The 25,929-nt window shown below is 44.1% G+C and overlaps 1 protein-coding gene across 26 annotated transcripts in view; it reads right to left on the bottom strand.

The window, feature by feature from the left end:
- Positions 1–25,671, bottom strand: part of LOC110528828 (tensin-1) — a 309,937-nt gene extending 284,266 nt beyond the window's left edge. For 20 of the 26 annotated variants that reach the window (XM_090240065.1, XM_090240023.1, XM_090240024.1 and 17 more), the window contains exon 1: positions 25,292–25,583. In XM_090240065.1, coding sequence (XP_090096191.1) covers positions 25,292–25,393 — 102 coding nt within the window. In that variant the 5' untranslated portion in view covers positions 25,394–25,583. Of the gene's footprint in view, positions 1–25,291 lie in introns of all 26 variants that reach the window. The other 6 variants (XM_090240020.1, XM_090240039.1, XM_090240045.1 and 3 more) reach the window with 1 other exon arrangement.
- Between the last annotated feature and the right edge of the window lie 258 nt (positions 25,672–25,929).

Here is a 25,929-nt window from a genome sequence, read left to right as displayed (position 1 = left end):
GAACTGAGGAATCCATAGAATCAAACCACTTCTGGGAGAATTTGAATAAATTTAACAAACCTCATCATGAGGAATTGGCTATCCAAAATGGGGATATGTGGAGAAATCACTTTGCAAACCTCTACAGCAATATAACAAAGAGCCCAGAACAAAAAGATATGCAAGAAAAATGACAAATCCTTGAATCAGCAGTCAAAGACTATCAGAATCCTGTGGATACCCCAATTACAGAAGAAGAATTATTGGAAAAACTATGCACTCTCCAACCCAAAAAGGCCTGTGGTGCTGGTGGTATTTTAAATGAAATGATCAAATATACAGACCACAAATTCAAATTGGCTATACTCAAATTCTTCAACATTATCCTCACTGCAGGTATTTCCCCCGATATTTGGAACCAGGGATTGATCACACCAATCTATAAAAATGGAGACAAATTTGACCCAAATAATTACAGAGGAATTTGCGTTAACAGCAACTTGGGGAAAATTCTCTGCAGTATTATAAATATCAGACTACATCCTTTCCTTGACGAACACAACGTCCTGAGCAGAAGCCAGATTGGATTTCTAAACAATTATCGTACAACAGACCACATTTACATCCTCCACACTCTAATTGATAAACAAGTAAACCAAAAACAAAGGCAAAATCTACTCGTGTTTTGTAGATTTCAAGAAAGCATTTGATTCAATTTGGCACAAAGGTCTTTTTGATAAACTAACAGAAAGTGGTATTGGAGGTAAAACATATGATTTTATTAAATCAATGTACACTAAAAGCAAATGTGCAGTTAAAATTGGCAACAAGCAAACAGACTTCTTCTCTCAGGGACGGGGAGTGAAACAGGGCTGCCCAATAAGTCCAACACTATTTAACATCTACATTAATGAATTGGCAAAAACATTAGAAGAATCGGCAGCACCTGGTACCACCCTACACAACACTGAAATCAAGTGTCTGCTGTACGCAGATGACCTGGTGCTGTCTCCCACTCAAAAGGGGTTACAGCAGCACCTAGATCTTCTTCACAGGTTCTGTCAGACCTGGGCTCTGACCGTTAACCTAAAAAAAAATATATATAATGATATTCCAAAAAAGGTCTGGAAATAAGGATGACAAATATAAATTCTATTTGGACACAGTTCTATTAGAACACACCAAAAACTACACATATCTAGGACTAAATATCAGCAACACAGGTAGCTTTCACATGGCTGTGAATGAGCTGAGAGACAAAGCAAGAAGAGCATTCTATGCCATTAAAAGGAACATCAAAATCTAAATTCCAATTAGAATCTGGCTCAACATTTTTCAATCAGTTATAAGAACCAATTGCTCTATATGGCAGTGAAGTATGGGGTCCAATCTCTAATAATGAATTTACCAAATGGGACAAACATCCAATCAAAATACTGCATGCAGAGTTTTGCAAGACTGTATTGCAAGTGCAAAGAAAAACTCCAGATAACGCATGTAGAGCAGAATTGGGCCAAGAAGAGTCCCCTCAGCCAGCTGGTTCTGAGGCTCAGTTCACCAACCCAAACCAACCCCATAGAGCCTCAGGACAACACTCAGAAAATCTGGCCCAACCAAATCATCACAAAATAAAAATATATCACCAATTGGAAAGACACCACAAAAAAATCTAAGTAAACTTCAATGCTATTTGGCTCTAAACAGACAGTACATGGTTGCAGACTATCTGACCACTGTGACTGATAGAAAACTGAGGAAAACATTGACTAGGTACAGACTCAGTGAGCACAGTCTGGCTATAGAGACCGGTCGTCACAGACAAACCTGGCTGCCCAGAGAGGACAGGCTGTGCTCACTCTGCTCCAGGGGAGAGGTAGAGACAGAGCTGCATTTCCTATTACACTGTGACAAATACTCAGACCTAAGAGAATATTTCTTTCCCAAAATTATAACTCAATACAAAGAATTTGAAACTATAAAAGATGAAGAAAAAATCAAATATTTATTGGGTGAAAAACCATAATGTGCAGTTTTGGCAGCCAAATATGTGTCCTCCTGCCACAACCTGAGGGACAGCCAGTGAAAAGTGCAAAGTAATGTCGATAATATTTCCCATCTTGTTTTGTTTTGTCTTTCATAGCACATCATGTGTCTTCTCAGTCATGTTGACACTGTTCTACTACCATTGCTTTAATGTATTGTTGTTCTCATTAATATTGTTGTTGTAGTTGTTGTTAATGGTAATCCCATGTCCACTACTACTATTATTATTGCTGTTGGTCCCACCATTTATTTATATATAAATCTATTTTATATATAAATATATATTTTTATTTTATTTTTATTTTTCAATAGGTATACTTTGACAATGTAAGTAATAATGAACTTGCCATGTCAATTTAATTGGAGAGAGAGAGAGAGAGAGAGAGAGAGAGAGAGAGAGAGATGTGGCCCTTGTGTGTGAGGCTGAGTTTCTATGACGAGAACAAATTAAGCTAGATTTTTACTTAATGGTATTGACCCAGTAGTGTATGTTATATTCTGTGATCAGGCCTAGGCGATGCGGACATAAATCCATAGGATGATAATTCAAGCAATGATCAGGATAACGATAGGCTATGAAAGACTATATGATATGAGGGTTTCTATTGGAAAACTTTGGGTGGCACAGCTGCCATTTGAATAAGACTGCTCCTCTGATACAGGTAACGTAGCTAGCATTTAGATACAGCACCAGTAAAAAGTTTGGACACACCTACTCATTCAAGGGTTTTTCTTTATTTGTACTATTTTCTACATTGTAGAATAATAGTGCAGACATCAAAACTATGAAATAACACACATGGAATCATGTAGTAACCAAAAAAAGTGTTAAATATATTTTATATTCCTCAAAGTAGTGTTGATGACAGCTTTGCACACTCCTGGCATTCTCTCAATCAGCTTCATGAGGTAGTCACCCGGAATGCTTTTCCAACAGTCTTGAAGAAGTTCCCACATATGCTGAACACTTGTTGGCAGCTTTTCCTTCACTCTGAGGTCCAACTCATCCCAAACCATCTCAATTGGGTTAAAGTCGGGTGATTGTGGAGGCCATGTCATCTGATGCAGCACTCCATCACTGTCCTTCTTGGTCAAATTACACTTACACAGCCTGGAGGTGTGATTTCGGTCATTATCCTGTTGAAAAACAAATCATAGTCCCACTAAGCGCAAACCAGATGGGATGGTGTATCGCTCCAGAATGCTGTGTTAGCCATGCTGGTTAAGTTTTCCTTGAATTCTAAATAAATCACTGACAGTGTCACCAGCAAAGCATCCCCACACCAACACACCTCCTCACACCTCCTCCTCCATGCTTCACGGTGGAAACCACACATGCAGAGATCATCCTTTCACCTACTCTGCTTCTCACAAAGACACGGCGGATGGAACCAAAAATCTCAAGTTTGGACTCATCAGACCAACGGACAGATTGCCACTGGTCTAATATCCATTGCTCGTGTTTCTTGGTCCACGCAAGTCTCTTCTTCTAATTGGTCTCCTTTAGTTGTGGTTTCTTTGCAGCAATTCGACCATGAAGGCCTGATTTGCACAGTTTCCTCTGAACAGTTGATGTTGAGATGTGTCTGTTACTTGAACTCTGTGATGCATTTATTTGGGCTGCAATCTGAGGTGCAGTTAATTGCCGATTTCTGAGGCTGGTACTGTAATTCTAATGAACTTATCCTCTGCAGCAGAGGTAACTCTGGATCTTCCTTTTCTGTGGCGGTCCTCATGAGAGTCAGTTTCATCATAGCGCTTGATGGTTTTTGCAACTAAACTATACTAGTTCTTGAAATGTTCTGCATTGACTGACCTTCATGTCTTGAAGTAATGATGGACTGTCATTTCTCTTTGCATATTTGAGCTGTTCTTGCCATAATATGGACTTGGTCTTTTACCAAATAGAGTTATCTTCTGAATACCAACGCTACCTTGTCACACCACAACACAACTGATTGGCTCAAATGCATTAAGAAGGAAAGAAATTCCACAAATTAACTTTTAACAAGGCACGCCTGTTAATTGAAATGCATTCCAGGTGACTACCTCATGAAGCTGGTTGAGAGAAGGCCAAGCGTGTGCAAAGCTGTCATCAAGGAAAAGGGTTCAGTTGACATACCACACACAGGAGCTTTTGAAGACTTGTCTTAGTGTGTGTTGGATGCCATATCTTAGGAAAGCTAATAGGTGTAAGTACTGGATCTGATAGAGCTTGGCCTGCAAACTCCCCAAACATTATCCCAGGGCTTATGTTCCAGCTAATACAAACAGGGAACATTCAGTAAAGAGGGAACAGACAGGGGGACTTTTTTGAACAAACTGAAGCTTTTCTCCTATAGAGATGATACCAGAGACTCTGCACGTCATACCACTTCATCATCCTAATAGAAGGAAACATACAATATGTATCATATAACGTTGGGTACATTATAACATAATTGGGAAAACCCCACATCTGTTTACAGATTAATCCTATAGTCTTAGTCCTGGGATCAACTGGGATATCAATCCCTAGTATTAGATTACAGTAAACAAACCACACAATGAAAATACTCTGATTGGGCCATCATCTCAGATATCCCCCAGAATCTGTGTTGCTGATCTGATCCAGGACCAACTGATCCTATACCCCTGACACTAACATGGTAGAAATATAATTACTATCCATAGAAATATAATTACTAGAATGGGTCACCCACAGTAATTTTAATTCTAAGAAGATAGTAACCAATAACAAAACTGACCTTAGATCAGGCCTTAGGGCTGAAATTTATCCTGTGGCACCATAACATGCCTTGTCTTGCCAGACGCCAGACAACAGATTTTCATTTAAAGAGGAATGCATCTACTGTTACATGCAGTGGTGGGATATAGTACAGATGAAGGACCTTAATTTGATCACCCTGTTGAAGGAGAACTTTCCTGCAATGAAGGACATTAAAAAGGCTTCTGAAATTTGTAATTTCCACTTTTAAACTTTTACCTTACGCAAAATGTATCACCCCCTACAAAAATATCCATTAATTATAATCCACATGATAATTCACATTTCTTGTTGCTGCAGGATTATTTTCCCGCTGACGTAAACTGGCTCAAATTAAGATCCCACATCTGTATGTGGTTGGGGGTTAAAATATGACACGACACCAAATGTTTAGTGACCATTGGGAACCTCCAACACCCGGACAGCAGAAGTGCTGAGGCAATCCATGCCTCCAGGGTTATAATGTGACACCGTTTCAGGTTGTAGCATGTTTGTTTGGGTGGATTAGTGTACGCTAAGGCCTCACTTTCACACTACGTATTTTACATAGCTCTCCCAGAGACAATGCATTGGCAGGCGGCAGAGCCATACAGTACATCATGCAGAAAATGGGAAAATGTCTAACCTGCAAGTTGGCACCAAGTGGAATTAGACACAGCTCAAGCTCACACTAATCCAAAATGTCTCCAAGGTGGATAGGGGAGGGATTTGGGATTGGGTGTGTTTATCTAGGTCTCATCACAAATGGCACCCTATTCCCTTTTATAGTGCACTACTTTTTACCAGGGCCCATTTGGGACAAACCCTATAGAAATAGGATCTTCTTTTGATCACCCTTTTGTTGCTGAGAATTTCCCTGCAAAGCAGGAAATGCAAACATGTAGTGTATTTGAGTTTTAAAGGGACTTCTAAAGTTTGTAAATTCAGTCTTGCCCTAACGAAAAATGTATCAACTCCATTAATTATAATACACATAATAATTCACATTTCTTGTTGCTGCAGGATTATTTTCCTGCTGTAGCAAACTGGCTCAAATTAAGATCCTATATCTGTATAGCTCTGGAGGCAGGTTGTAATGGCTTTCTTCTGTGGACGAAGGATCGGACCAAAGCGCAGCGTGGTTAGAATTCAACATGTTTAATAAAGGCCATAAATGTGAACACTACAAAATACCAAAACAACAAATGTGAAAAAACGAAACAGTCCTATCTGGTGCATAGACACAAAGACAGAAGACAACCACCTACAAAACCCAACACAAAAAAAGGCTACCTAAATATGGTTCCCAATCAGAGACAATGACTAACACCTGCCTCTGATTGAGAACCATATCAGGCCAAACATAGAAATGGGAAAACTAGACACACAACATAGAATGCCCCCCCCTCCCCTGTCCGCGGTGGCGGCTCTGGCGCAGGACGTGGACCCCACTCCACCATAGTCCTTGTCCGCTTTAGTCTCCTCCTAGGAACGGCGACCCTCGCCGCTGACCTAGGATTGGCAACCCTACTAAAGGGTGGACTAAACAAACTCCCGGACTGTGGGGCAGCTCCAGACTGAGGGGTAGCTCAGGACCGAGGGGCAGCTCAGGACCGAGGGGTAGCTCAGGACCGAGGGGTAGCTCAGGACCGAGAAGTAGCTCAGGACCGAGAGGTAGCTCAAGACCGAGAGATAGCTCAGGCTGGTTGACGGCTCTGGCAGCTTCTGGCTGACTGACGGCTCTGGCGGCTTCTGGCTGACTGACGGCTCTGGCGGATGCTGGCTGAATGGCGGCTCTGGCGGATCCTGGCTGAATGGCGGCTCTGGCTGATCCTGGCTGAATGGCGGCTCTGGCTGATCCTGGCTGAATGGCGGCTCTGGCTGATCCTGGCTGAATGGAGGCTCTGGAGGATCCTGACTGACTGGCGGCTCTGGAGGATCCTGGCTGAATGGCGGCTCTGGCTGATCCTGGCTGAATGGCGGCTCTGGCTGATCCTGGCTGAATGGAGGCTCTGGAGGATCCTGACTGACTGGCGGCTCTGGAGGATCCTGGCTAACTGGCGGCTCTGGAGGATCCTGGCAGACTGGCGGCCCTGGCGGCTCCTGGCAGACTGGCGGCTCCTGGCAGACTGGCGGGTCTGGAGGATCCTGGTTGACTGGCGGGTCTGGAGGATCCTGGCTGAATGGCGGCTCTGGAGGCTCCTGGCAGACTGGTGGCTCCTGGCAGACTGGCAGCTCCTGGCAGACTGGCGGCTCCTGGCAGCTCTGGACAGGCGGGAGACTCTGGCAGCTCTGGACAGGCGGGAGACTCTGGCAGCTCTGGACAGGCAGGAGACTCTGGCAGCTCTGGACAGGCAGGAGACTCTGGCAGCTCTGGTAGCTCTGGACAGGCGGGAGACTCTGGCAGCTCTGGACAGGCGGGAGACTCTGGCAGCTCCGGACAGGCGGGATACTCTGGCAGCTCCGGACAGCTCTGGCAGCTCTGGACAGGCGGGAGACTCTGGCAGCTCTGGACAGGCGGGAGACTCTGGAGGCTCTGGGCAGATTGGCGGCTCTGGCGTCTCATGGCAGACTGGCGGCTCTGGCGGCTCCTTGCAGACTGGCGACTCTGGCGGCTCCTTGCAGACTGGCGACTCTGGCGGCTCTGGACAGGCGGGAGACTCTGGCAGCTCTGGACAGGCGGGAGACTCTGGCAGCTCTGGACAGGCGGGAGACTCTGGCAGCTCTGGACAGGCGGGAGACTCTGGCAGCTCTGGCAGCTCTGGACAGGCGGGAGAATCTGGCAGCTCTGGACAGGCGGGAGACTCTGGCAACTTTGGACAGGCGGGAGACTCTGGCAACTCTGGACAGGCGGGAGACTCTGGCAGCTCTGGACAGGCGGGAGACTCTGGCAGCTCTGGACAGGCGGGAGACTCTGACAGCTCTGGTAACTCTGGACAGGCGGGAGACTCTGGCAGCTCTGGACAGGCGGGAGACTCTAGCAGCTCTGGACAGGCGGGAGACTCTGGCAGCTCTGGTAGCTCTGGACAGGCGGGAGACTCTAGCAGCTCTGGACAGTTGGGAGACTCAAGCAGCTCTGGACAGATGGGAGACTCTGGCAGCGCTGGACAGGCAGGAGACCCTGTAGGCAGAAGACGGAGAGATAGCCTGGTGCGGGGGGCTGCCACCGAAGGGCTGGTGCCTGGAGGTGGCACTGCATAGACCGGACTCACTGGAGCTCTTGAGCACCGAGCTTGCCCAACCTTACCTGGTTGAATGCTCCCCGTAGCCCGCCCAGTGCGGCAAGGTGGAATAGGCCGCACTGGGCTGTGCTGGCGAACCGGGGACACCATGCGTAAGGCTGGTGCCATGTACGCCGGCCCAAGGAGACGCACTGGAGACCAGATGCGTAGAGCCGGCTTCATGGCACCTGGCTCGATGCCCACTCTAGCCCGGCCGATACGAGGAGCTGGAATGTACCGCACCGGGCTATGCACCCGCACTGGGGACACCGTGCGCTCCACAGCATAACACGGTGCCTGCCCGGTCTCTCTCGCTCTCCGGTAAGTACAGGAAGTTGGCGCGGGTCTCCTACCTGGCTTCGCCACACTCCCTGTGTGCCCCCCCCCAAGACATTTTTTGGGCTGCCTCTCGGGCTTCCTACCGCGCCGCCGTGCTGATTCCATTCGCTGGTATCCCTCCTCACACTGCTCCAGAGAATCCCAGGCGGGCTCCGGCACTCTCCCTGGGTCGACCGCCCACCTGTCTATCTCCTCCCAAGTAGTGACACAGTCCAGATCTTGCTCCCATGTCCAGAAATCCTGACATCGCTGCTGCTGCCCATTACTACGCCACTTGGTCCTTTTGTGGTGGGTGGTTCTGTAACGGCTTTCTTCTGTGAACGAAGGATCGGACCAAAGCGCAGCGTGGTTAGAGTTCAACATGTTTAATATAAACGTGAACACAAAATACCAAAACAACAAATGTGAAAAAACAAAACAGTCCTATCTGGTGCATAGACACATAGACAGAAGACAACCACCCACAAAACCCAACACAAAACAGGCTACCTAAATATGGTTCCCAATCAGAGACAATGACTAACACCTGCCTCTGATTGAGAACCATATCAGGCCAAACATAGAAATGGGAAAACTAGACACACAACATAGAATGCCCACTCAGCTCACGTCCTGACCAACACTAAAACAAAGAAAACACAAAAGAACTATGGTCAGAACGTGACACAGGTCCCCTCAGCCATCTCTGAATGGACGTAGTCACCGTGTCTGTTCCACCAATCCCAGTCCCTGCCACTGACACATGACATTCCATTCAGAGCACCTAGGCTACAGCATGCCCAGGGGAAAAATATGAAACCTTTCTTTAGCTAAAAAACAAAACAACAGAAGAGCTAGAATTAGCACAGACTCCAGTCATTTGTCCTCGCCAGTTAGGAGGAAAATAACAAAATGGAAGTGTTTCTCTGTGTTTATTCAAGGTAAATGGGGCATGTAAAAGAGGGATTTAACAACCTTCTTGAGTGAACACTTCCACTCCCAGTCCAGTCATGAAAGCATGTTTACAGGACAAATAACCCCAGAGGCCTGCTAGCACTCTAATCTTCGAAAATAACCAGAAAAGGACATGGGGAAAGAGCCCACAGACAACAATGACATGTTATGTAATAATCAGACTGAGATAGCCTGAAGACAACTGTCCATTTATGACAAAGATAATTAATACATTATTATATTCTAGCTTGTTACAAAATAAAGGAGGTGCCATTGAAATAGGGGTGTAATTATAATATACTTTCCGTTTCTTTACCTACATCATTATCCCGAGCGGTAAAGTGCCCTGTGACTTAATTAAACCACTGAACGTTGACTTTGATGTGATGGGGATTATGGAATGAAATGGGCAGGAGCAATGGGAATTCCATGTGGAAGATGATCCCTCAAATCTGCTGTATTCACACAACCCTCCTTAAGATGAGGGGGTGGAAACCTACGCTATTGTACTAGCTTTTTCCGTCCGTCTCAATGAGAGGTTTAAAGAATTCTCTCTGACCCACTGACAGATAGGCCAGCTGGACGTAACTACAGTAGAACGCTCTTCAGAATGCGTATCATGTATCTGCCATTGTTTCATCTAGAGACCTGTGTGTAACAGTGAAACAACGGGACCTCAGCCCAGGCACAAACAACACACACACACACACACACACACACACACACACACACACACACACACACACACACACACACACACACACACACACACACACACACACATTAGTGTGAGTGTGATTGTGTGTGCTCCCATTGTGTGTGTATGTGTGTGGTCGGGTGTGTGTCAGGTAAGAGTGAAGCAGGGATTGCCGTGGTAACGCAGCACAGAGGACACTGTGTTTCCCTGTAGAGCTAGCGAGCGAGAGGAATGTGGCACGGCATTGTGGGAAAACGGGAGAGCAACACGTACCTTATCAGATAATTACACAACCGCTGTGTGTGTGTGTGTGTGTGTGTGTGTGTGTGTGTGTGTATTGATATGACCCTTTCGCCAGTATTGATATGACTCTTTCTCCTGTATTGATATGACCCATTCTCCTGTATTGATATGACTCTTTCTCCTGTATTGATATGACTCTTTCTCCTGTATTGATATGACCCTTTCTCCTGTATTGATATGACTCTCCTCCTGTATTGGTATGACTCTTTCTCCTGTATTGATATGAATCTTTCTCCTGTATTGATATGACTCTTTCTCCTGTATTGATATGACTCCTCCTCCTGTATTGATATGACTCCTTCTCCTCTATTGATATGACTCTTTCTCCTGTATTGGTATGACTCCTTCTCTTGTATTGATATGACTCCTCCTCCTGTATTGCTATGACTCCTTCTCCTCTATTGATATGACTCCTTCTCCTCTATTGATATGACTCTTTCTCCTGTATTGATATGACTCCTCCTCCTGTATTGATATGACTCCTCCTCCTGTATTGATATGACTCTTCTCATGTATTGATATGACTCTTTCTCCTGTATTGATATGACCCTTTCTCCTGTATTGATATGACTCCTCCTCCTGTATTGCTATGACTCCTTCTCCTCTATTGATATGACTCCTTCTCCTTTATTGATATGACTCCTTCTCCTGTATTGATATGACCCTTTCTCCTGTATTGATATGACTCTTTCTCCTGTATTGATATGACTCCTTTTCCTCTATTGGTATGACTCCTCCTCCTGTATTGATATGACTCTTTCTCCTGTATTGATATGACCCTTTCGCCTGTATTGATATGACCCTTTCTCCTGTATTGGTATGACTCCTAATCTTGTATTGATATGACTCCTCCTCCTGTATTGATATGACTCCTTCTCCTCTATTGGTATGACTCCTCCTCCTGTATTGATATGACCCTTTCGCCTGTATTGATATGACTCTTTCTCCTGTATTGATAGGACTCTTTCTCTTGTATTGGTATGACCCTTTCTCCTGTATTGGTATGACTCTTTCTCCTGTATTGATATGAATATTTCTCCTGTATTGATATGACCCTTTCTCCTGTATTGGTATGACCCTTTCTCCTGTATTGATATGACTCTTTCTCCTGTATTGATATGACCATTTCTCCTGTATTGATATGAACCTTTCTCCTGTATTGATATGACTCTTTCTCCTGTATTGATATGACCCTTTCTCCTGTATTGATATGACCCTGTCTCCTGTATTGGTATGACTCCTTCTCTTGTATTGATATGACTCCTCCTCCTGTATTGATATGACTCCTTCTCCTCTATTGGTATGACTCCTCCTCCTGTATTGATATGACTCTTTCTCCTGTATTGATATGACCCTTTCGCCTGTATTGATATGACTCTTTCTCCTGTATTGATATGACTCTTATCCTGTATTGATATGACTCTTTCTCCAGTATTGATATGACCCTTTCTAATGTATTGATATGACCCTTTCTCCTGTATTGGTATGACTCCTTCTCTTGTATTGATATGACTCCTTCTCCTCTATTGGTATGACTCCTCCTCCTGTATTGATATGACTCTTTCTCCTGTATTGATATGACCCTTTCGCCTGTATTGATATGACTCTTTCTCCTGTATTGATATGACCCTTTCTCCTGTATTGATATGACTCTTTCTCCTGTATTGATATGACTCTTTCCCGTGTATTGATATGACCCTTTCTCCTGTATTGATATGACCTTTTCTCCTGTATTGATATGACTCTTTCTCCTGTATTGATATGACTCTTTCTCCTGTATTGATATTAATATTTCTCCTGTATTGATATGACCCTTTCTCCTATATTGGTATGACCCTTTCTCCTGTATTGATATGACTCTTTCTCCTGTATTGATATGACTCTTTCTCCTGTATTGATATGACTCTTTCTCCTGTATTGATATGAATCTTTCTCCTGTATTGATATGACCCTTTCTCCTGTATTGGTATTACTCCTTCTCTTGTATTGATATGACTCCTCATCATGTATTGATATGACTCTTTCTCCTGTATTGATATGACCCTTTCTCCTGTATTGATATGATCCTTTCTCCTGTATTGGTATGACTCCTTCTCCTCTATTGATATGACTCTTTCTCCTGTATTGATATGACCATTTCTCCTGTATTGATATGACTCTTTCTCCTGTATTGATATGACTCTTTCTCCTGTATTGATATGACCCTTTCTCCTGTATTGATATGACTCTTTCTCCTGTATTGATATGACCCTTTCTCCTGTATTGATATGACCCTTTCTCCTGTATTGGTATGACTCCTAATCTTGTATTGATATGACTACTCCTCCTGTATTGATATGACTCCTTCTCCTCTATTGGTATGACTCCTCCTCCTGTATTGATATGACTCTTTCTCCTGTATTTATATGACCCTTTCGCCTGTATTGATATGACTCTTTCTCCTGTATTGATAGGACTCTTTCTCCTGTATTGATATGACTCTTTCTCCTGTATTGATATGACCATTTATCCTGTATTGATATGACCATTTCTCCTGTATTGATATGAACCTTTCTCCTGTATTGATATGACTCTTTCTCCTGTATTGATATGACCCTTTCTCCTGTATTGATATGACCCTGTCTCCTGTATTGGTATGACTCCTTCTCTTGTATTGATATGACTCCTCCTCCTGTATTGATATGACTCCTTCTCCTCTATTGGTATGACTCCTCCTCCTGTATTGATATGACTCTTTCTCCTGTATTGATATGACCCTTTCGCCTGTATTGATATGACTCTTTCTCCTGTATTGATATGACTCTTATCCTGTATTGATATGACTCTTTCTCCTGTATTGATATGACCCTTTCTAATGTATTGATATAACCGTTTATCCTGTATTGGTATGACTCCTTCTCTTGTATTGATATGACTCCTCCTCCTGTATTGATATGACTCCTTCTCCTCTATTGGTATGACTCCTCCTCCTGTATTGGTATGACTCTTTCTCCTGTATTGATATGAATCTTTCTCCTGTATTGATATGACTCTTTCTCCTGTATTGATATGACTCCTCCTCCTGTATTGATATGACTCCTTCTCCTCTATTGATATGACTCTTTCTCCTGTATTGGTATGACTCCTTCTCTCGTATTGATATGACTCCTCCTCCTGTATTGCTATGACTCCTTCTCCTCTATTGATATGACTCCTTCTCCTCTATTGATATGACTCTTTCTCCTGTATTGATATGACCATTTCTCCTGTATTGATATGAACCTTTCTCCTGTATTGATATGACTCTTCTCATGTATTGATATGACTCTTTCTCCTGTATTGATATGACCCTTTCTCCTGTATTGATATGACTCCTCCTCCTGTATTGCTATGACTCCTTCTCCTCTATTGATATGACTCCTTCTCCTCTATTGATATGACTCCTTCTCCTGTATTGATATGACTCTTTCTCCTGTATTGATATGACCCTTTCTCCTGTATTGATATGACTCTTGCTCCTGTATTGATATGACTCCTTTTCCTCTATTGGTATGACTCCTCCTCCTGTATTGATATGACTCTTTCTCCTGTATTGATATGACCCTTTCGCCTGTATTGATATGACTCTTTCTCCTGTATTGATAGGACTCTTTCTCCTGTATTGATATGACTCTTTCTCCTGTATTGATATGACCATTTATCCTGTATTGATATGACCATTGCTCCTGTATTGATATGAACCTTTCTCCTGTATTGATATGACTCTTTCTCCTGTATTGATATGACCCTTTCTCCTGTATTGATATGACCCTGTCTCCTGTATTGGTATGACTCCTTCTCTTGTATTGATATGACTCCTCCTCCTGTATTGATATGACTCCTTCTCCTCTATTGGTATGACTCCTCCTCCTGTATTGATATGACTCTTTCTCCTGTATTGATATGACCCTTTCGCCTGTATTGATATGACTCTTTCTCCTGTATTGATATGACTCTTATCCTGTATTGATATGACTCTTTCTCCTGTATTGATATGACCCTTTCTAATGTATTGATATAACCGTTTATCCTGTATTGGTATGACTCCTTCTCTTGTATTGATATGACTCCTCCTCCTGTATTGATATGACTCCTTCTCCTCTATTGGTATGACTCCTCCTCCTGTATTGGTATGACTCTTTCTCCTGTATTGATATGAATCTTTCTCCTGTATTGATATGACTCTTTCTCCTGTATTGATATGACTCCTCCTCCTGTATTGATATGACTCCTTCTCCTCTATTGATATGACTCTTTCTCCTGTATTGGTATGACTCCTTCTCTCGTATTGATATGACTCCTCCTCCTGTATTGCTATGACTCCTTCTCCTCTATTGATATGACTCCTTCTCCTCTATTGATATGACTCTTTCTCCTGTATTGATATGACCATTTCTCCTGTATTGATATGAACCTTTCTCCTGTATTGATATGACTCTTCTCATGTATTGATATGACTCTTTCTCCTGTATTGATATGACCCTTTCTCCTGTATTGATATGACTCCTCCTCCTGTATTGCTATGACTCCTTCTCCTCTATTGATATGACTCCTTCTCCTCTATTGATATGACTCCTTCTCCTGTATTGATATGACTCTTTCTCCTGTATTGATAAGACCCTTTCTCCTGTATTGATATGACTCTTGCTCCTGTATTGATATGACTCCTTTTCCTCTATTGGTATGACTCCTCCTCCTGTATTGATATGACTCTTTCTCCTGTATTGATATGACCCTTTCGCCTGTATTGATATGACCCTTTCTCCTGTATTGGTATGACTCCTAATCTTGTATTGATATGACTCCTCCTCCTGTATTGATATGAATCTTTCTCCTGTATTGATATGACCCTTTCTCCTGTATTGGTATTACTCCTTCTCTTGTATTGATATGACTCCTCATCATGTATTGATATGACTCTTTCTCCTGTATTGATATGACCCTTTCTCCTGTATTGATATGATCCTTTCTCCTGTATTGGTATGACTCCTTCTCCTCTATTGATATGACTCTTTCTCCTGTATTGATATGACCATTTCTCCTGTATTGATATGACTCTTTCTCCTGTATTGATATGACTCTTTCTCCTGTATTGATATGACCCTTTCTCCTGTATTGATATGACTCTTTCTCCTGTATTGATATGACCCTTTCTCCTGTATTGATATGACCCTTTCTCCTGTATTGGTATGACTCCTAATCTTGTATTGATATGACTACTCCTCCTGTATTGATATGACTCCTTCTCCTCTATTGGTATGACTCCTCCTCCTGTATTGATATGACTCTTTCTCCTGTATTTATATGACCCTTTCGCCTGTATTGATATGACTCTTTCTCCTGTATTGATAGGACTCTTTCTCCTGTATTGATATGACTCTTTCTCCTGTATTGATATGACCATTTATCCTGTATTGATATGACCATTTCTCCTGTATTGATATGAACCTTTCTCCTGTATTGATATGACTCTTTCTCCTGTATTGATATGACCCTTTCTCCTGTATTGATATGACCCTGTCTCCTGTATTGGTATGACTCCTTCTCTTGTATTGATATGACTCCTCCTCCTGTATTGATATGACTCCTTCTCCTCTATTGGTATGACTCCTCCTCCTGTATTGATATGACTCTTTCTCCTGTATTGATATGACCCTTTCGCCTGTATTGATATGACTCTTTCTCCTGTATTGATATGACTCTTATCCTGTATTGATATGACTCTTTCTCCTGTATTGATATGACCCTTTCTAATGTATTGATATAACCGTTTATCCTGTATTGGTATGACTCCTTCTCTTGTATTGATATGACTCCTCCTCCTGTATTGATATGACTCCTTCTCCTCTATTGGTATGACTCCTCCTCCTGTATTGGTATGACTCTTTCTCCTGTATTGATATGAATCTTTCTCCTGTATTGATATGACTCTTTCTCCTGTATTGATATGACTCCTCCTCCTGTATTGATATGACTCCTTCTCCTCTATTGATATGACTCTTTCTCCTGTATTGGTATGACTCCTTCTCTCGTATTGATATGACTCCTCCTCCTGTATTGCTATGACTCCTTCTCCTCTATTGATATGACTCCTTCTCCTCTATTGATATGACTCTTTCTCCTGTATTGATATGACCATTTCTCCTGTATTGATATGAACCTTTCTCCTGTATTGATATGACTCTTCTCATGTATTGATATGACTCTTTCTCCTGTATTGATATGACCCTTTCTCCTGTATTGATATGACTCCTCCTCCTGTATTGCTATGACTCCTTCTCCTCTATTGATATGACTCCTTCTCCTCTATTGATATGACTCCTTCTCCTGTATTGATATGACTCTTTCTCCTGTATTGATATGACCCTTTCTCCTGTATTGATATGACTCTTGCTCCTGTATTGATATGACTCCTTTTCCTCTATTGGTATGACTCCTCCTCCTGTATTGATATGACTCTTTCTCCTGTATTGATATGACCCTTTCGCCTGTATTGATATGACCCTTTCTCCTGTATTGGTATGACTCCTAATCTTGTATTGATATGACTCCTCCTCCTGTATTGATATGACTCCTTCTCCTCTATTGGTATGACTCCTCCTCCTGTATTGATATGACTCTTTCTCCTGTATTTATATGACCCTTTCGCCTGTATTGATATGACTCTTTCTCCTGTATTGATAGGACTCTTTCTCTTGTATTGGTATGACCCTTTCTCCTGTATTGGTATGACTCTTTCTCCTGTATTGATATGAATATTTCTCCTGTATTGATATGACCCTTTCTCCTGTATTGGTATGACCCTTTCTCCTGTATTGATATGACTCTTTCTCCTGTATTGATATGACCATTTCTCCTGTATTGATATGAACCTTTCTCCTGTATTGATATGACTCTTTCTCCTGTATTGATATGACCCTTTCTCCTGTATTGATATGACCCTGTCTCCTGTATTGGTATGACTCCTTCTCTTGTATTGATATGACTCCTCCTCCTGTATTGATATGACTCCTTCTCCTCTATTGGTATGACTCCTCCTCCTGTATTGATATGACTCTTTCTCCTGTATTGATATGACCCTTTCGCTTGTATTGATATGACTCTTTCTCCTGTATTGATATGACTCTTATCCTGTATTGATATGACTCTTTCTCCAGTATTGATATGACCCTTTCTAATGTATTGATATGACCCTTTCTCCTGTATTGGTATGACTCCTTCTATTGTATTGATATGACTCCTTCTCCTCTATTGGTATGACTCCTCCTCCTGTATTGATATGACTCTTTCTCCTGTATTGATATGACCCTTTCGCCTGTATTGATATGACTCTTTCTCCTGTATTGATATGACCCTTTCTCCTGTATTGATATGACTCTTTCTCCTGTATTGTTATGACTCTTTCCCGTGTATTGATATGACCCTTTCTCCTGTATTGATATGACCTTTTCTCCTGTATTGATATGACTCTTTCTCCTGTATTGATATGACTCTTTCTCCTGTATTGATATTAATATTTCTCCTGTATTGATATGACCCTTTCTCCTATATTGGTATGACTCTTTCTCCTGTATTGATATGACTCTTTCTCCTGTATTGATATGACTCTTTCTCCTGTATTGATATGAATCTTTCTCCTGTATTGATATGACCCTTTCTCCTGTATTGGTATTACTCCTTCTCTTGTATTGATATGACTCCTCATCATGTATTGATATGACTCTTTCTCCTGTATTGATATGACCATTTCTCCTGTATTGATATGAACCTTTCTCCTGTATTGATATGACTCTTTCTCCTGTATTGATATGACCCTTTCTCCTGTATTGATATGACTCTTTCTCCTGTATTGATATGACCCTTTCTCCTGTATTGATATGACCCTTTCTCCTGTATTGGTATGACGCCTAATCTTGTATTGATATGACTACTCCTCCTGTATTGATATGACTCCTTCTCCTCTATTGGTATGACTCCTCCTCCTGTATTGATATGACTCTTTCTCCTGTATTTATATGACCCTTTCGCCTGTATTGATATGACTCTTTCTCCTGTATTGATAGGACTCTTTCTCCTGTATTGATATGACTCTTTCTCCTGTATTGATATGACCATTTATCCTGTATTGATATGACCATTTCTCCTGTATTGATATGAACCTTTCTCCTGTATTGATATGACTCTTTCTCCTGTATTGATATGACCCTTTCTCCTGTATTGATATGACCCTGTCTCCTGTATTGGTATGACTCCTTCTCTTGTATTGATATGACTCCTCCTCCTGTATTGATATGACTCCTTCTCCTCTATTGGTATGACTCCTCCTCCTGTATTGATATGACTCTTTCTCCTGTATTGATATGACCCTTTCGCCTGTATTAATATGACTCTTTCTCCTGTTTTGATATGACTCTTATCCTGTATTGATATGACTCTTTCTCCTGTATTGATATGACCCTTTCTAATGTATTGATATGACCGTTTCTCCTGTATTGGTATGACTCCTTCTCTTGTATAGATATGACTCCTCCTCCTGTATTGATATGACTCCTTCTCCTCTATTGGTATGACTCCTCCTCCTGTATTGATATGACTCTTTCTCCTGTATTGATATGACCCTTTCTCCTGTATTTATATGACTCTTTCCCGTGTATTGATATGACCCTTTCTCCTGTATTGATATGACCTTTTCTCCTGTATTGATATGACTCCTTCTCCTGTATTGATATGACTCTTTCTCCTGTATTGATATTAATATTTCTCCTGTATTGATATGACCCTTTCTCCTATATTGCTATGACTCCTTCTCCTCTATTGATATGACTCCTTCTCCTCTATTGATATGACTCTTTCACCTGTATTGATATGACTCTTTCTCCTGTATTGATATGACCCTTTCTCCTGTATTGATATGACTCTTTCTCCTGTGTTGATATGACCCTTTCTCCTGTATTGATATGACCCTTTCTCCTGTATTGGTATGACTCCTCTTCCTGTATTGATATGACTCCTTCTCCTCTATTGGTATGACTCCTCCTCCTGTATTGATATGACCATTTATCCTGTATTGATATGACTCTTTCTCCTGTATTGATATGAATCTTTCTCCTGTATTGATATGACCCTTTCTCCTGTATTGGTATGACCCTTTCTCCTGTATTGGTATGACTCTTTCTCCTCTATTGATATGAATATTTCTCCTGTATTGATATGACCCTTTCTCCTGTATTGGTATGACCCTTCTCCTGTATTGATATGACTCTTGCTCCTGTATTGATATGACTCTCTCTCCTGTATTGATATGACCATTTCTCCTGTATTGATATGACTCTTTTCCTGTATTGATATGACTCTTTCTCCTGTATTGATATGAATCTTCCTCCTGTATTGATATGACCCTTTCTCCTGTATTGGTATGACCCTTTCTCCTGTATTGATATGACTCTTTCTCCTGTATTGATATGACTCTTTCTCCTGTATTGATATGAATCTGTCTCCTGTATTGATATGACCCTTTCTCCTGTATTGGTATGACTCTTCTCCTGTATTGATATGAATCTTTCTCCTGTATTGATATGAATCTTTCTTCTGTATTGATATGACCCTTTCTCCTGTATTGGTATGACTCCTTCTCTTGTATTGATATGACTCCTCCTCCTCTATTTATATGACTCCTGTATCCTGATTGGATTTGAAAAAAGTCATCAACTTCAGGGAATTTCGTCTTTTTTTTACCCAACGTTTTACCTAAATCCAGTAACATGATGACATGTTTAGATGATTTCACGTTGAATTCACGTTAGTTGACAACTCAACCAAATTGTCACGCCCTGACCATAGTTTACTTTGTATTTTCTATGTTTTGATTGGTCAGGGTGTGATCTGAGTGGGTATTCAGCCTGATATGGTTCTCAGTCAGAGGCAGGTGTTCGTCATTGTCTCTGATTGGGAACCATATTTAGGTAGCCTGGGTTTCACTGTGTGTTTGTGGGTGATTGGTCCTGTCCTTAGTGTTAGTTTGCACCAGTTTAGGCTGTTTCGGTTTTCATTACGTTTATTATTTTGCACTGTTTGTATTTAGATTCGTGTTGCTATAGTCAATAAACATGGACCGTAATCTACACGCCGCATTTTGGTCCGACTCTCCTTCACATACAGAAAACCGTGACAGAATCACCCACCACAAAAGGACCAAGCAGCGTGTCAACAGGCAGGAGCAGCGCGAGGAGATGCGCAATAAGGATTTCTGGACATGGGAGGAAATCCTCGACGGGAGAGGACCCTGGGCTAAACCAGGGGAGTGTAGCCGCCCAAAGGTGCAGCGGGAGAAGAAACAAGAGGAGTGCAGTATGGAGTATACGACTTGGGAGGAGATCGACAGGTGGGCGGCCGACCCAGGGAGAGTGCCGGAGCCCGCCTGGGATTCGATGGAGCAGTGCGCGGAAGGATATAGGAGAATGGAGTTTGCGAAGCAAGCAAGGCGGCGCGGACGGAGGCCCCATAGTCAGCCCAAAAAAATTCTTGGGGGGGGGCTCAGGGAGAGTGTGGCAGAGTCAGGAGCCAGACCTGAGCCAACTCTCCCTGTTTATCGTGAGGAGCCAAGGAGAGCAGAACCAGAGCCGGTGTTGGAGGTGAGTGAAACAGAGACTGTGAAGGAGTTAATGGGGAAATTGGAGGAGAGAGAAATGAGGGAGTTGCTGTGTTGGTGCATTTTGCATAGAATTCGCCTGACGGAACGTGTCAGGGATTTGATGGCACCTGGGTTAGCGCTCCATACTCGTCCTGAGGTCCGTTTTAGTCGGCTGGTGAAGTTGGTTCCAGTCTCACGCATCAGGCCTCCTGTGCCCATCCCTAGCCTTGCACGTCCTGTGCCAGCACTATGCATCAGGCCTACAGTGCGCCTCGCCTGTTCAGCGCAGCCAGAGCCTCTCTCATCTCATGCGCTATCGGAGCCTTCCGCCTGTTCAGCGCAGCTAGAGCCTATCTCCTCTCCTGCGCTGCCGGAGTCTCCCGCCTGTTCAGCGCAGCCAGAGCCTTTCTACTCTCCTGCGCTGCCGGAGTCTCCCGCCTGTTCAGCGCAGCCAGAGCCTTTCTGCTCTCCTGCGCTGCCGGAGTCTCCCGCCTGTTCAGCGCAGCCAGAACTGCCAGTCTGCATGAAGCAGCCCGAGCTGCCAGTCTGCAAGGAGCTGCCAGTCTGCAAGGAGCTGCCAGTCTGCAAGGAGCTGCCAGTCTGCAAGGAGCTGCCAGTCTGCAAGGAGCTGCCAGTCTGCAAGGAGCTGCCAGTCTGCAAGGAGCTGCCAGCCTGCAAGGAGCTGCCAGTCTGCAAGGAGACGCCAGAGCTGCCTGTCTGCAGGATGCCGCTAAAGCTGCCAGCCTGCAAGGAGCTGCCAGCCTGCAAGGAGCTGCCAGCCTGCAAGGAGCTGCCAGCCTGCAAGGAGCTGCCAGCCTGCAAGGAGCTGCCAGTCTGCAAGGAGCTGCCAGCCTGCAAGGAGCTGTCAGTCTGCATGGAGCAGCCTGAGCTGTCAGTCTGCATGGAGCAGCCTGAGCTGTCCGTCTGCATGAAGCAGCCCGAGCTGTCAGTTTGCAAGGAGCAGCCAGAGCTGTCAGTCTACATGAAGCAGCCAGAGCTGCCAGTCTGCAAGGAGCTGCCAGTCTGCAAAGAGCTGCCAGTCTGCAAGGAGCCGCCAGAGCTGCCAGTCTGCAAGGAGCCGCCAGAGCTGCCAGTCTGCAAGGAGCCGCCAGAGCTGCCAGTTAGCATGGAGCAGCCAGGGCCGCCAGTCAGCATTGAGCAGCCAGTCAGCATGGAGCAGCTGGAGCTGCCAGTCGGCATGGAGCTGCCAGTCAGTATGGAGCAGCCAGAGCCGCCAGTCAGCATGGAGCAGCCAGTCAGCATGGAGCAGCCAGAGCTGCCAGTCGGCATGGAGCTGCCAGTCAGCATTGAGCAGCCAGTCAGCATGGAGCAGCCAGATCTGCCAGTCGTCCAGACTCTTCCAGATCTGCCAGTCGTCCAGACTCTTCCAGATCTGCCAGTCGACCAGACTCTTCCAGATCTGCCAGTCGACCAGACTCTTCCAGATCTGCCAGTCGACCAGACTCTTCCAGATCTGCCAGTCGACCAGACTCTTCCAGATCTGCCAGTCGACCAGACTCTTCCAGATCTGCCAGTCGTCCAGACTCTTCCAGATCTGCCAGTCGTCCAGACTCTTCCAGATCTGCCAGTCGTCCAGACTCTTCCAGATCTGCCAGTCGTCCAGACTCTTCCAGATCTGCCAGTCGACCAGACTCTTCCAGATCTGCCAGTCGACCAGACTCTTCCAGATCTGCCAGTCGTCCAGACTCTTCCAGATCTGCCAGTCGTCCAGACTCTTCCAGATCTGCCAGTCGTCCAGACTCTTCCAGATCTGCCAGTCGTCCAGACTCTTCCAGATCTGCCAGTCGACCAGACTTTTCCAGATCTGCCAGTCGACCAGACTTTTCCAGATCTGCCAGTCGACCAGACTCTTCCAGATCTGCCAGTCGTCCAGACTCTTCCAGATCTGCCAGTCGTCCAGACTCTTCCAGATCTGCCAGTCGTCCAGACTCTCTCAGATCTGCCAGTCGTCCAGACTCTCTCAGATCCGCCAGTCGACCAGATTCTCCCAGATCCGCCAGTCGACCAGATTCTCCCAGATCCGCCAGTCGACCAGATTCTCCCAGATCCGCCAGTCGACCAGATTCTCCCAGATCCGCCAGTCGACCAGATTCTCCCAGATCCGCCAGTCGACCAGATTCTCCCAGATCCGCCAGTCGACCAGATTCTCCCAGATCCGCCAGTCGACCAGATTCTCCCAGATCCGCCAGTCGACCAGATTCTCCCAGATCCGCCAGTCGACCAGATTCTCCCAGATCCGCCAGTCGACCAGATTCTCCCAGATCCGCCAGTCGACCAGATTCTCCCAGATCCGCCAGTCGACCAGGATCTGCTGAAACCGCCAGCCAGCCAGGTTCTGGTAGTTTCTACTACCTGCCTGGGCTTCTTCTCAGTGCTGAACTTCTTCTCAGTGCTGAGCTTCCTCTCAGTGCTGAGCTACCCATCTGTCCCGAGTTACCTCTGTCCCGAGCTGTCCCTCTGTCCCATGTTATCATTGTGGTGGGTAACCTATTTAGGGACGTTTAGGAGGGGGATTAAAACTGTCATGGAGTGGGGTCCACGTCCAGTGCCAGAGCCGCCACCGCGGACAGATGCCCACCCAGACCCTCCCCTATAGGTTCAGGTTTTGCGGCCGGAGTCCGCACCTTGGGGGGGGGGGGTACTGTCACGCCCTGACCATAGTTTACTTTGTATTTTCTATGTTTTGATTGGTCAGGGTGTGATCTGAGTGGGTATTCTATGTTTCATGTCTTGTTTGTCTATTTCTATGTTCAGCCTGATATGGTTCTCAGTCAGAGGCAGGTGTTCGTCATTGTCTCTGATTGGGAACCATATTTAGGTAGCCTGGGTTTCACTGTGTGTTTGTGGGTGATTGGTCCTGTCCTTAGTGTTAGTTTGCACCAGTTTAGGCTGTTTCGGTTTTCATTACGTTTATTATTTTGCACTGTTTGTATTTAGATTCGTGTTGCTATAGTCAATAAACATGGACCGTAATCTACACGCCGCATTTTGGTCCGACTCTCCTTCACATACAGAAAACCGTGACACAAATGTAAATCAAAACCAGATGTTGAACTGATGTCTGTGCCCAGTGGGATGTGAAGGGATGAAACTCAGTGTTTTAAGGCCCAGCCCACTTCTGCCATGTCATGACATACCTGGACCACCTATTGAGATGTGCATTTTGTTTAGTAAATCAGTTGACAAAAGGAGACTGGACGAGGACTTTAAATCAATTCATTAATTGATGTAAATGAAATGAGCACTTGACTTGACTGATGTGAAGGGTGTGCTGTTAGCCTTGAGTCCATCTGTCAACCCTACTATTACACAGCACCTTGGCCAGCTCTACCCAACCCACTCTACACACACACACACACACACACAGGTAAACACCTGAAGCCCAGGTGCGAAGGAGTTTTGTATGAAGACCAAAGGGGTCTCCCTCTCTCTCTCACACACACCTCCTAAACCCCAGTTGGGAGGTGGAGGGTGGTTGAAAGGTAGCTTTTGATCTGACAGGCCAGGGTGTAAGGTGGAGGGGAGGAAGAGGTGGGGAGGAGGAGGGGGAGAGGAGGAGAAGAGGAGGAGCCACTGTCCAGGAATGACATCTAAAAATGGCACTAACTAAAAACATGAACCTCAGGACCTGTGTCACAATTAAGTCACTTCCTTTACACATCTCCTTACTCTCCTTCCCATAGAGACTTTGACGATTATAACACTGTCCATTCCACCAAAACAAAGCAGCATATTGTTACCCCAACTATACCTCCCTTTCCCCTCTTCATGTTATCAAGCCAAAGACCCAAAACCAGACCACCCCAGTCCAGCACAGCCAGCAACCGCCACACCGCTAGTGGAGTTGTTCTGCCAACTTGGATGTCTGCCGAGTTCTACACATAGGTTTTGAAAACAGCTTGACTGTTTGGGGTTTGAACTGCTTTTAAAAAAATGCGCAGGTAATTGGCATAGACTATTTATAGTCGCCATATGCCAACCTGAAAATGCGTCATTATGCCTGATTTGCCTCTTGTCTCAGCGCATGACAGAAAATATACAGAGCACAGTAGCCTACCAGTGTAAACAAGGAGATGTGGATTTTATCTTGAGTTTCAAGCTAAGGTAAACCTTTCTAAACAAATGGAGGCTAACAAGGAAAGTTGCGTGGGTGATAGGAAGACTGCGTGACAGTGACGTCTGCGGTGTTATTAGAAACGATGGGTGACAGGTAAACAAACAGACGTCAACGCAAATGTGCCCTGAAGCCAAAACAACCTCCTTTTAATCCATTGTCAAGTTCAGATCGTGTACTCAAACTACATATTTTTACGACTCAAGAATATCATCCAAAATCAGGCCAAATTCGTTATTTTTCTTACCTTTGATAATATTGTGGATTCTTCTTTCTCTTTCTCCTCATAGCGACCGAGGGGCACCAACAACTCGTCCTCACAACAGATGAAACTCACAGTACATCCCATATAGACGAATTCAGCGAACAATGATCCATTCAATTCAAATCAGTGTTCCGGTATATCGTGTTGCGGCTCTGCTCTATTTTTTCAAATCAAAGTTTACGGTCGCAGTTTCCAAAAGACACACTGAAAACTCACGCAGGTGAGACAGGCGCGAGTAGTCTACAACTCGTGCTCCAGTCTCCTCAATAAATCTCGCATTGAGAAATTACTCAATATTCCCGCTGAGATTTGGTGGATAAAATCCGTCGCCTACATTTCCCTACCCCACGCTGGTATGGAGTGGAGCAAAGACACACGAACATGTGTTTGTAATTCAACTCTGCTCATTCCTCCCTCCCTCAGCCTCTCATAACCTGCCCAGTACGACAACTTCCAAAGACTGGTCCCAGTGTGGAGCATAAGCATGCTTTCTTCAAAGGGATGGGTGTTAAAATATGTTTAGCCTTGAAACGTGTGTGTTTATTAATGATGATGAATATTATTATTGACCTAATATTTAACTATCGATGAACTACAGTACTTCATCCACATACTGTTAT

The sequence above is a fragment of the Oncorhynchus mykiss genome, chromosome 7 (genome assembly GCF_057628025.1).
Source record: "Oncorhynchus mykiss isolate SJ-2025 chromosome 7, ASM5762802v1, whole genome shotgun sequence".
NCBI classification, from domain to species: domain Eukaryota; kingdom Metazoa; phylum Chordata; class Actinopteri; order Salmoniformes; family Salmonidae; genus Oncorhynchus; species Oncorhynchus mykiss.
The sequence above is the reverse complement of the archived record's forward strand: the minus strand, read 5'-3'. Positions and strand labels throughout refer to the sequence as shown.